Source organism: Schistocerca piceifrons, chromosome 10 (assembly GCF_021461385.2).
Source record: "Schistocerca piceifrons isolate TAMUIC-IGC-003096 chromosome 10, iqSchPice1.1, whole genome shotgun sequence".
Lineage (NCBI taxonomy): Eukaryota > Metazoa > Arthropoda > Insecta > Orthoptera > Acrididae > Schistocerca > Schistocerca piceifrons.
Genome location: NC_060147.1, coordinates 53053367 through 53067201, shown reverse-complemented (window position 1 = coordinate 53067201; position 13835 = coordinate 53053367). Strand labels below are relative to the sequence as shown.

The 13835-nt window shown below is 37.3% G+C and overlaps 1 protein-coding gene across 1 annotated transcript in view; it reads left to right on the top strand.

Moving 5' to 3' along the window:
* LOC124718684 (SANT and BTB domain regulator of class switch recombination-like) overlaps positions 1-13835 on the top strand; it is a 123822-nt gene that overhangs the window by 18820 nt on the left and 91167 nt on the right. Inside the window, exon 4 of the mRNA XM_047244308.1 lies at positions 8648-8801. Coding sequence (XP_047100264.1) covers positions 8648-8801 — 154 coding nt within the window. The remainder of the gene's footprint in view (positions 1-8647; positions 8802-13835) is intronic.

Genomic DNA, 13835 nt, shown 5'->3' with positions numbered 1-13835 from the left:
TATGCATAGTCACCAATTAATTTTTTTTCATATGGCAAAAAAGGCCATCTGACAGCAAAAAATGAATCAGCATACAGTCTATGGAAATAAAACTCATGCTTAAAAATTCACATAAAAAATGTAAACAGTAATAATAGGAGGCTCCTAACCTGGCAAAATAAATAACACATACTTGTGCTAAAGTCAGAATAAAAAGTTTAAAAGGAACATCACATCTATTAATCAAAATCTATCAGCATGACAAAACAAACATAATCATAAGTAAGATAATTAACACACAGTGACTATTAATAAAAATCTTAATAGACAATGACACATTTTGAGTGGAATCTCAGTGGTGCTTCCCTGTGGTTTCTCCGTAAGGAGGTTTTGTTCTCCTGCGTCGGAGACTGTGGAAGAAAGTACAGTCTGCTCACCACTGGTGGCCAGCTCACATGACTGCACAACAAGCTGCTGAGATCCAGGGCACTGCTAAAACTAGCAGGTTTCTGAATACATTCGAATAAGCATACAAGTTAAGCTCATTCTATTCATTCAGCAGGAATCCCAGTTGCCATTTTCTGTGTTCGTAAACTTCCATTTCTTCTGGGAGGTTCAATAATTGTCCTTTTGGTTCCTTATGCAACACTTCCATATCTTCCTCCATATTTCCTACCACATGTTATTCTTTATCCAAATGTGTACCAAATGCACTCTTATTTTGGCTACATAACGGGGTACCCAGAAGAAACTGAACTTTTTTTTAAACAAACTTATTCACATTTTAAGCACAAACTTTCAGTGCCTATCAAAGTACTCTCCACTTCCACTATTACAGTTGTCTATTCTTTTACTCCATTTTTCAAAACATTGTTTAAATTCTTCTCCATTGTTTTTTTTTCTTGACCTCAGCAACATCAGCAAAACCCTTTCCTTTCCTGCCTTTTTTCATTCTAGGAAACAAAACTAAGTTACATGAGGCAGGGTTGGGTGAGTATGGGGGATGAGGAGCAGGGGTCATACCATTTTTTGGTGAAGAACTGTTGTACAGTCAGGGCTGTGAGAGCAAGAGCATTATCATGGTGGAAAAACCAGTTGCCCAACTTTCACAAATCAGGCTGCTTCCAGTGCACACTGTTACACAATCTTTTCAAAACTTCCAAGTAGAAAGCTTGGTTAAGAGTCTGACACTGCGGAACAAACTCTGAATGGACCACTTGATGAGCTTCCTTGGGGCGAGGTGAACTTGAAGTCTTCCACTGACTTCATTGTTGCTTTTATTCAGGGTCATAAGCATAACACGAAGTTTTGTCACTTGTGATAATTTTAAAAAAAAGTTTGGATCATTTCAGCATTCTTCTTTCAAAGCACAGAATGCTTCACAAGACCTTGTTATCATTCAATAGTCAGAAGTTTTGGCACAAATATGGCAGCCACCCTTTTCATTCCAAATCTACTGTCACAGGTTTGCTGTACTGAACTCCAAGTGACTCCCAACTGTGTCTCAATTTCTTCAATTATCCGTTGTCAATATTTGTTGATGAATGCATGAATGTTTTCAACATTTTCATATGTTTGGGCTGTGGAAAGACCATCAGTAGGAGGTTAGTCATCAACTGACATTTCACCATTTTTGAAATAGGAAAACCACTCAAACACTTGAGTTTTCCCCGTAGCATCATTCTTGTACGCTGTTCTGAACATTTCAGGCGCTTCTGTTCCACTTTTTCTGATCAAAAGCAGAATTTCATCACCACATGCTGTCCCTGAAACTCACCCATTGGAAAAATGACAATCACTCAAAACAGTTGTCATTATAAATTCTGCCAAAACCAGTCCTGACCTTCTCCTGTTTCCCTTTCATGTTCTTTGACTCCTATAATGTGTCTTGTTTCTGTACAGGTTGTAGATAACTGTCATCAACTGACATTTCACCATTTTTGAAATAGGAAAACCACTCAAACACTTGAGTTTTCCCCGTAGCATCATTCTTGTACGCTGTTCTGAACATTTCAGGCGCTTCTGTTCCACTTTTTCTGATCAAAAGCAGAATTTCATCACCACATGCTGTCCATGAAACTCACCCATTGGAAAAATGACAATCACTCAAAACAGTTGTCATTATAAATTCTGCCAAAACCAGTCCTGACCTTCTCCTGTTTCCCTTTCATGTTCTTTGACTCCTATAATGTGTCTTGTTTCTGTACAGGTTGTAGATAACATTTTGATCCCTATATTTTATCCCTGCTGTTTTCAGGATCTCTAATAGTGGAATCTAGTCAACATTGACAACTCTTTCTCTAAATCTACAAATCCTCTATACATTTTCAAATTAAGGTAAACACATCAAAAAAAGTTTTGCATCACCCCAGTTCCTAGAACTCCTGAAGATAGACGTTGACTGTGGATATTGTATCACAGACACAGTCCCTTTGACTGTTCAGAGATGTCACTAAAACTGCCCAAAGATGTAAACAACCATGCATGAGCAGCACCTGTTGGACAGAGGGGGTCCGACAGCCGACCAGTCCCAGTCATTCAACCAGGAAGGAGGTATACGGCTCGTGTTATCTGTAGTTCAACCATGCTTAGACAGGCAATACGGCAGTTCGATCACATCCACATCGTTACATGGTGCCTGGAAGGGATCTCAACAAGGGAAGTGTCCAGGCATCTTGGAGTGAACCAAATCAATGTTGTTCAGACATTGAGGAGATACAGAGAGACAGGAATTGTCAATGACATGCCTTACTCAGGCCCCCCCAAGGGCTACTACTGCAGTGGATAACAGTGACATACAGATTATGGCTTGGAGGACCCCTGACAGCAGTTCCACCATGTTGAATAATGCTTTTTGTGCAGCCACAGGACGTTGTGGTGAGGAGTGGGACAATCCCCTGGACCAACAGTGCCTTGAGGAACTTGTGGATAGTATGCCATGACAAATACAGGCATGCATCACTGCAAGACGACTTGCTGCTGGGTATTAGAGGTACCGGTGTGTACAGCAATCTGGACCACCACCTCTGAAGGTCTCGCAGTATGGTGGTACAACATGCAATATATGGTTTTCATGAGCAATTAAAAGGGCAGAAATGATGTTTATGTTGGTCTCTATTCCAATTTTCTGCACAAGTTCCGGAACTCTTGGAACCAGGTGATGCAAAACTTTTTTGATGTATGTATAAAGACTATACGTGAGTCCACAATCATGTTATCACACTCTATAAAGGTCCATCTTGATCACATAAATTGCACAATTCACAGCTACCAGTTTCAACCGATGTCATCTTCAGGTCTGTTACGCATAGAAAAACAGTGGCATGATAACGTAAGCTGAATCAGCTGCAGCAGTTTCTACAATAGGCCTAGTGATACATAAAAAAATAAAAATGATTAATAGTATTGCATACCAGTCATACATAACAGAATATTCTGATGTAAGTTTGACATCAGTCTATACCTCTAGATACATTAGTGAGTCCTGTAATAGCAGATGTGCATTTAGTATTTATACACATAAATTAGACCAGTAGAGGGCACAAATTCTAGGGTACATGAGTAACCATATTGTAAATTCAATAGTCAAAATGCAGTATGCATAGTCATTAATGAAATTGTTGTCTTACGGCAAAAAAAAAAAAAAAAAAAAAAAAAAAAAAAAAAAAAAAAAAAAAAAAAAAAAAAAAAAAAAAAAAAAACCTGACATAATAAAATCCTTACTTAAAAAGCTGCACATATATCAACAGCCAACTGTATCAGTACAAGCCAGCCACACCATTAGAGGCTGCCTGTAGGAAGTAGGCACACAGCATGGTCTTCACCGCGCCATCTATCAGCGACCTGTACCTATATATGCACAGGGCAGCACTGAGTCATTTTGATGCCGTTCTTTTGATTTGTACCGCTCACATCATTTGTTCTGCATACCGCTTATGTTGCATCTTGTGTATGATTCTTTAATCTTGTTAAGTGTGGAGTCACAAAAGGCTTATTTCTGTTATAGTTCAGAGGTTTATGAAACTACAGTAGCGTTTTGCCATAAGTTTAATAAATAAAACAAATACACATAACAGAGGCTTTTGTCATCAATAATGTATCCTCCTTCACTATTTACAGTTTACCAACACTGTGGTAAATTTTCAATTCCTTACTGTAGAAATCGTGTGGTTTTGAGGTGAAGAACTCATTGAGTCATTTTCAGTGCAATTTTCATACAGAAAGGAAGTTCCTTGAAGATTGTTCGACAGAGAGTGGAAAAGGTGAAAATCTGAGGGCACAAGATTGGGTGAATAAGGTAGGTGTGAAATGATTTCCCAACCCAACCCCTTTACTGCGCTTTTTGTTGGGCTAGCAGAATGCGGGTGGGCATTATTGTGGAGTATCATAACTTCATGCAGTCTTATGGGTCATTGTTCTTGAAATGCATCTGTAAGACGTCTCAGTTGTTGCAATAAATATCAGCAATGATGCTTACACCTGGGGAAGTAATTCATAGTACACCATTCCGTTGCTGTTCCACCAGATGCATAACATTTTCTTTTTGGATCCATGCAGGTCTTTGCATGGGGAGTTGCTGCTTTGTTTGAGCTCAACCATTCCTTTGTTTTTACTTACGCTAGTGTAAAGACACCAGTTTTCATCAAATGTAATGGTACAGGATAGGAATGGCTGGTGTTGTTCACGACCCAATTGATGATGAGGAAGCAGAGATGCACATATTGCAATCCTCTGATTTTTGTGATTTTGGCTTAGAGTGTGCATGGTGTAATGATCACAGTTCATCACATTTCCAGTTCTCAAGTGCACTGATGGGGATAATTGTGGATTAATGCATTTAAATGATCTTCATCAAATGCTGAAGGTCTTCACAAATGTGGAGAGTCACTAATGTCGGAACGATCCTCCTTAAAATGAGAAAACCATTTTCTTGCCATACTTTGTCCATTTTCATTATTTGCATACATGGCACAAATGTTTCTGACAGCCTCCACTGCTGTTGTCCCTCTATTGAACCCAAACAGAAGAATATATTGGAAATGTTGCAAATTCTCCACTTGACACTCCATTTCTCGTGTCCACAGATCCATTCACTATCTCCAAATGACAATATGTAAACTCAAATAATAACAGTGAGCTACCAACAAAAAATGACAGTTGATAAATAAACCTGTAGCAATTGGAATACCAACATGCAAAACAAAAGCACTACGAACTTATGTACCATACTAATTTTGGATGCTTATGGGAATCTTGCTCGTATCTATCTGCATTAATTTACATTTTTTTTTTAATTCAGGCAAGATGCCATTTAAAGCATCAGATACAATATCTGATCAAAAGTATTCAAACATCTAGTAGTGGACATTAGTAAGAGGTGTATCTGTCCTTCACCTTCATGATGGATTGATCTCTTCTGCGGACACTTTCAATGAGGTACCGCAATGTCTGTGCAGAAATGGCAGTCCATTCTTACTCAAGAGTCAAAACGAGAGAAGACAGTGATATTGGACATTGGAATCTGGAGCAAAGTCAACAATCAAACTGATACTAAAGGTGTTCTGCAGCGTTAAGATTGGGAATCTGGGCAGACCAGTCTAGTTGAGAAATGTTATTTTGCGCAAACCATTACCTTGCAGACAGTGCCTTGTAATTGGGTGCATTGTTATGCCAATACAAACAGTTGACACCTGTGAACTGTTACTCTACTGTGCACAATGTTGTAAAATATGTTTGTATCGTAGCAGTTTTCATAAGCACAATAAGGGGAACACACTCTAACCCTGACAAATGCTCCCAAACTGCAACACCCCCTCCTCCCTGCTTTATTCTCGGCACTACACATGAAGGCAAGTAACAATCTCCAGCCATTCGCCAAACACATACTGTTCTGAGTGCCACAGAGTGTTGTGTGATTCATCACTCCACATCAGTTGTTTCCAATCATCCATTGTCCAGTGGTATTGTTCTTTACACCGTCTTAAGTGTCACTTAGTACAACCACAGAAATGTGCGGCTTATGTGGAGCTGCTTGAGCATTGTACCCCACTCTTTTTACGTCTCTTATTACTATCAGTACAATACAGAGGCTGCTGGTAGCACTTTGGAACTCACGAGTGATTCCTTCCACCAATTTCAACCAATTTTTTCGCAACAACCCTCTGTAATGCTTGTAAGCTCCTGTCTGCCAGTAAATTAGGTGTGCCTGGTCTCAATTTAGCTGTGATTGTTCTTTCACGTTTCCACTCGACAGTCATATCAGTGTAGTAGAGCAATACTGTGTGGTTCAGACTTGGTTGAAGCTCCAACAGTTCGGTCGCCAAAGGTGGCTGGCACCAGTGGCCTGCAGTGGATCTGTGACTCTAGCTGGCTGCTGGAGGTTGTACCACAGCTTAAGTGCACCTCGGTGGAGGGATACCTGTGGGCTGTAGATGACCACGTGACGTACGGGTGCAAGCTAGTCCCCAATAGCAGTGCTGTCATAGCTGCTGCATATGCTGGCTGTGAACGATGGTGGTGGTTCCTAGTGACCCCTGCTAGCATTAAGCCTATAGACAAAGTGTTTGTAATCAACACAAAATCCAAACACATAATATACTAGTGAAGCACATAAACATCTCTGAAGGAGATTTTCTCATTGGGATGAGGGCCAGAAACCTGAAAGGCGCAGATGTCGTGTCGGAAACAGGAGTGGCTGGCTATGCAGGAGCCCTGCCCTGCATACACTACAATAACAAAGATATTAACAATTTCTGACAAGTGTCACTGCTAAACTTCTTGTTGACTATACTGCAAAAGGTTATGTATACAAGAACCATAACATCTCTATCAATATAAGATATTTAGTCAGCCTCTATTTTGATTTCAAAGAGACCTCTCCATAAATCATGATATTAAATGACAAAATATTGCCATCTGATAATTTCTGATACTTGTGAAAAGCATTTTACAATGTTTACCTAGAGAAGCTCAAATATTATGGCACCAGAGATATCACTAGCAACTAGTTTTTATCCTACCTAACTAAATTGCATTATGAAATTCAGAGCATGTACACAATGAAAAAGCATCTTCAGAATAGGGAATCATGAGCAAAGGTGTACCACAGCAATCAGTATTAAGTCTGCCCCTGTGCTTATTATACATAAATGATCTTTCACCATAGATCTAAGAGGCATAAATAGTTCTTGTTGCTGATGATGCAAGTATTACAGTAAGCCCAATTAAGCCTAATGAAGCAACTTTAACACCTTGGAATGCAAAGAATAATTTCTCAAAAATTAATAACTGTTTCTCTGTTAATGAACAATCATAGAATTTAGACAAAATACTTGCTGTTCAGTCCTGCATGAGGCCTGTTCATACCTTTAGAAATAATGCAAGAGGGTAAGTAAATAAATGAAAAACAATATTCGAAATTTTTTGGTGCTTGTATTGACAAGAGACTGCAGCAGAAATACATAACAGATTTTCTGAAATGTCTAAGCTCTGGAACTTATGTATTACTAATAATATCATAATTTGAAAACAAAAATTTCAATTAGTTGACACTTACTGTTTTCTATTTTCATTTACTGTCTTATGGCATCCTGTTCAGGGGGTAACTCGTCACACAGGGAAATTTTATTATTATTTTTCTTTTTCTCTTTTTTTTTCTTCACATAAATGTATAATAAGGATAGTACATTGTTTCCTGTCTAGAACCTCTTTTAGACAGCTCTTTAAACAGTTGAGCATACTGACAACCACCTTACCATACATTTACTGTCATATGAAGTTTGTCATCAATAATCAATCACAGTTTGAAAACGACAGTAATTTGATAAATATAATAATATGGCACATGGAGAAATAATTTACACTATTCATCATTCAGTCATAGTTTGGACAGAAGGGAGTGAGGTATTCAGCCCTATAAAATCTTTGACCATTTATCCAGTGAATAAAGAATTTAATGATTTATAATACAAACTTCAAACACAAAATCATATCTGATTGATAATATGTGTGTGTGTGTGTGTGTGTGTGTGTGTGTGTGTGTGTGTGTGTGTGTGTGTGTGTGCGCGCGCGTGCGCAGAGTTTAAGACATTTAACAGAGTTACATATAAAGCATTGTAAGCATGAAAAAAAAAATAATTTAAGAAATAATGTACATCATCAGCATGTTGTCAGATTTTTCACTGAGAAAGTGTACTAAAATTTTAGAATTGGCTCAGTCCACATCATAGCAACAGATTGTGACTATGATCACAGACATGACTAACTAATATATACACATTGTGTTCCAACTGACAAAAGTTTTTGAGTTTGTCTTTTCAGCAATGTAAACTCCAATACATCAGCCACAGTTCTTTTAAAGTTATAGTTTCTTGTTTCTTACCAGCTCATTGCTAGATACTTTCTATATCTTAAACCACTGATACTGCACTTTTTTTACAAACTGTAGAATTCAGAAAAAGAAACACTTCAAGTGATAGTAATTCTAATTTTCTTTGTTTACTCTTCTCCCCTGTCTCTATTGTATTCTTTGCTTTACTCATTTTAAGCAGTGAAGCAATGTGCATGTAAGATCAGGACCGTAGGGTGTATTCATCTTGTTCACATAATGTCCATGTTAAATGCATCTATAACTATCTAGGCAGCAGAGCTGATGACATGTTATTTACAGATGCGGAAAACGTTGTGCCTCTTGTGGTGTCCGCTGAATTCTTTCAAATGGCACCCTTATTTGAGGACTGTCTGGTATTCTTTCGCCATAACATTACTGAAATTTTGGAGAAATCTACAAAACTACACTATTTAAATGACAACATAATCTCAAGGTAAAATTATATAGTGCATGTGTGTATATGTAAGAACATTAAGAATATTCTTTCCAGTGTATTTCAGAAAGCATTCTGTAGTAGCACACACAATTGTATGGCGAAAGACAACTATGTTACAACTGGAAAGTACATGGTCATCTAAACATAATGTTGATTGCAATAGGTTAGTGGTTACGCACATAATGATAAAAACATTGCACTATCATTAAGAACAATATTGAATGTTGAAATGAAATACTGAAGTTGTTAAATAAACTCACCCAGATAGATGTGTGTGTTAGCAAGCCTCTTCCAAGATTCAGATAGGTGTGCTGGCCCTGAATCAAATTTTTCCAGTGGATTAACAATGAGGGCTGGATGCGGTTTTAGATGGTTTCCCTCATTTTACTAGGTGAATTTAGGCTTTTACCTATGTCTTACCTCTGTTACACAATATGTAAACGCTTCAGAAATGAGAAAACACGAGATGCAGACAGACGAGGTACACAATTTCTACCCCAGCAGGAAGTAGTGGTGACAGGAAGGGCATTGGGCTGTGTTCTACTCCTACCATTGCCAAATCCAGTATAACATGCTGACTCTATGAATATACAGGTTAAAGCCAAGAAAAAGGAAACAGAAGTTGTTGGTTAATATATAACATAAGGAGAAGGCCACTAGCTCTCCTGTCTTTTGAGCATACATTCCCTGACAAAACAAGTTAAGCACCTGGCAGGATAAGTTTGAAGTACCCACTATTCCGTAGATGAACATTTACAAGAGGTACTCATAAAGCTTTAATTGTCACCTCAAAAAAAAAAGGTCTATGATTAGTTAGTTAGTTTGTGTGGGCATGTCTGCAGTCTTGTTTCACACTGAAATCCTCATGCCATAGTCCTATAGGAGCCAAAGCAGAACAATGCAACTCGTTGGTAAAGTGAGTATCGAGCAGTGATTCATTTTTGATAGCACCAGAATTGTTGCAACTGTTTCAGGCCGATCCAGACAGCTAAAGAAATCATTTGAATTGGTCTGACACAGCTGCAACAGTCCCAGTGCTACCAAAAATTAAATGTAATGATGTCAGGTCAATCTAGATTACAAAAAAAGTGATCTGAATTGGCGAAACACACAAAGGAACATTCCCAGGTCTCAACAATTGATCTTGATGAAACTTGGCTGGTGGGTAGAGGGGGCAAAATAGTGCAATATATATTTTTTTGTTTGTGCCCAGTTTCACTTTTAAGGGGTAAAACTCAACCCATAAGATAATTTGGCATTTTAGGTTTTGAGGGAATATCTTCAAAACACCGATGAGTAAACACTGTTTTTCATATGAAAGTTGATATGTAATTAATGTTTTGAAAACTGTATAATCTATTGTGCTAGCTTAAAATTTTGCAAAATACTCCATCACCATTTATTAATTTTGAGAAATGAAAACTTTCGTTACAACATAAACTAAAGAAGCTTTCAAGCCGCATACATTCCTGTCTAATAAAGTTAGTTTCTGAAATATGGTATCATAAGCTATACACAATGCAACAACAACAAAAAGATGTTCTTTAATTTATGCTGTAACGAAAGTTTTCAGTTTTCAAAATTAATTAATAGTAATGGGGTATTTCGCAAAATTTCAAATTGTTACAAAAGTTGATAATACAGTTTTCAAGAACATCAGTTACATATCAACTTTTATATGAGTAACACTTTTTATATATAGTCATTTCAAAGATGTTCCATGTCATCCTAAAACGCCAAATTACCTTTCTGGTTGTGTTTTATGCCTTAAAAGTGAAATTGGGCACAAACAAAAAATGTGTATTGTACAATTTTTCCCTGTCTGTACACCTGTCAAGTTACATCAATGTTGTTTATTCACATTTTAGGATGTTCCCTTGAGAACTGCAACATTTCTGGTGCTGCTGAAAATGAATTACAGCATGGTATTCAACATTATCACTGAGTTATGCCACTTCATTTTGGATTTTGTAGTGGCATGTTGTGGTATTGTGGCACAAAGATTTCAGAGTGTAACTGGATTGCAGACATGTACACACAAACAGAAAATTAACTATGTAACTTTATTGTTTTCAGCTGATAATTAAAATTGTATGACTGCATCTTGTTATAAGCAGATATGTAAATTACTAAACTTGCAAACATTTATGGAGGCTAGAATAGCCACCAGATTGCTTTAATATTGTTATCATGTGACATATTAACAGCTCTTACAGGATGTACAAGTTGCTACCAAAAATAAACAGGATGTACAAGTTGCTACCATAAATAAACAGGATGTACAAGTTGCTATAAAAAATATCTGAAAATTTCATTGCACTGATCAAACCAGTAGCAGTATGACATTCTGCCATTATGTCTTGAGGTATACTAAGTCTGTTCAAAAAATTCAGGAACTTTGTCCACAAAGTTTTTTATGCTTACCTTTTACTTATTCTGCATGGTCTCCTTTGAAATCCTCTCCTCCTCCACAATTGATACACCACTTCCAATGTCTTTCCTCTTCCGTAAGCAGTCTTGGTATGCTTCTTGCTGAATTGCGTGAAGTGCCATCTGTGAATTTTATTTTAGCTTGTCTATCATTCCAAGTCTTTGTCTTTTGATTGGGATTTTCAACTGTGGAAAAAAAAAGTCTGGAGAGTACGGGGGATGAGGCAGCACAGTGATTTCTTTTTTTGTGCACCATCAGAGTTGAATGTGCAGGTGTATTATTGTGATGCAAGAGCCATGAATTTTCTCACCACATTTCAGGTAATTTCCTTCTCAGGTTTTCTTGCAGGCATCACAACACATCACGATAGTACCATTGATTAACAGTTTGTTCCTGTGGCATGAACGTCAGCAGGCATCCTGAATGAAGGTTACTTCTAACTTCTGTCTGGCTACTTTTAAACTGTGTGAACCATTCGTAACACTGAGTGCAGCTTAAGCACTCATCACCATAGGCTTCCTGCATCATTTGGTGTATCTCTGTAAAGGTTTTCTTTACTTCCACACAAAATTTAATGCAGATGTATTGCTTCTCTAACTCTGCCGTATCGAAATTTGCTAACTCTGAGACACAACATTCTACTCAATACAGTACTGACCAGTAATTAACAGACATACAACAATGAAACTTCTGCCAGTTACAAATTAAACACAGGCTTGTGCAGGGATGCCAACCGTATTTTGCTCCAACACACCATTGGTTCAAAATTATGAATGTTCTGGAATTTTTTGAACAGACTTCGTAAGTCTTAGCTAGTGCAACACAAACTTTCGTCATCTTTAGCACATGCAGTTGTCAGTTGTAGTGATGTATGTCAGAATATTTGTCAGTGCTTCTGCAGACTGTGGAATGGAAAACACAAAGGAGTAGCAGATTTGCATCAAATTCTGTTTCTAATTGAAGAAAACTGCAACTGAAACCAACTGCATGCTCACAGAGACATTTGGTGAGAGTGCATTGAGTCAAGTAAGAACATTTGAGTGGTTCAAGTGCTTCAAGAAAGGCCAGTAATCTGTGGAAGATGACAAATATTTTGATCAACCATCAACATGCACAACACCAGAAATGATCATTAAAATGTGTGATTCATGAAGACCGAAGACAGACAATTCTCGATGTCTGGAACACGGTTGGGCTGTTGCATTGTACATGTTAATAAATTGTAGTTGATGAACTGATCATGAGGTTAAAGGCAGTGAAGTTTGTCCCTTGTCTTCTCAGCATCGGCCAACAAAATCCCAAAATTCAGATGCACACTGAGTTACAATAAAGAGTTAAAGAGTGTCCAAAATTCTTATCCAGAGTCATAACAGGTGATTGTAGTTTTTATTTTCCGATTTATGTGTTTGATATTTGTTTAAAATTTATTAAATTAACATATAAATGAGTTTAAGAGATTGGAAAATGACTCCAAAGATTTTCATATGTTTTATCTTTCACAATTATATGAAATTGTTATGAAAACTGGGTCTCTGAAATGAAGCAAAAATTATCTTCTCCAAGGTCAAAAAAGCTTGGTAAGTTCATAGCAGTTTGAAGTCATTGTTGATCTTTTTTTTTTCCAGCATTATGAAATATGTTGGGTAGGAGGGGGGGGGGAGGGGGGCAGCAGCTGTCAGATGGCTGTGACAGGTGAGCTTAGTGGCAGTAAAGACAGCTAGCAAGCCATGAGGCCCAGCAGTCCTCAGGGTTTTTCCAGGCAGGAAAAGGGGTGTGTTCCAGTGACACAGTCATGGGTTGAGCTAATATTGAGGGGTCTGTGACATGAAATGTCATTATTAATATGGTTTTAATTAAAATACATTAAAACTCATTAGAAGTGTGCCAGTTTTGGAACCATGGCATTGGGGCAAGTTCATTGAACATGAATCCATGTCTGAAGCTTTAACAGTTAAAAAGTTACTGACATTATTACCATTATTGTTTACAGTAAATTATAACAACTGGATCCATAATGAAAGTCACACTTATGATAAACTCCACAAAAGAGGATAATGCATGCAATATAATGAACAGATTATTTCTAATCAAACTACTATAAAGACATTATAAACAATTTAGTTTATTTATGTAAATAATGTCATAACTATGAATTCTTCCACAGAGACACAATTTATCTTATCAGCTTGAGTTTGTTTCCTTAACATTCCAATAACTTTTGATGTGTATGAGTTGTAGCTGTGATTTAAAAATAGGTCAAATTAGTGTTTTGACAAGAGTGATGGATGTTGAGATTTAAGAGTTTGATATTTGTTTAAAATTGTTAAAATAATGTATAAATAAATTTAAGAATTTGGAGAATGACTGCAAAGATTTTCATATGTTTTATCATAAGTAATTATATGAAATTGGGATGAAAGTTATGATTGGTAGTCAGGATGAAAGTATCTGTATTGAATCAACAAATGGTCATGCGACCGAACCTTTAAATAAGCATGCAAGAGAGAGCTCATAGTCTTTTGCCTATCATCTTATGTCTGGAGTGTTGGTGAGGTATTTTGTCTGGACCCAATAACACAACGGCAGTGCATATGCTGCAA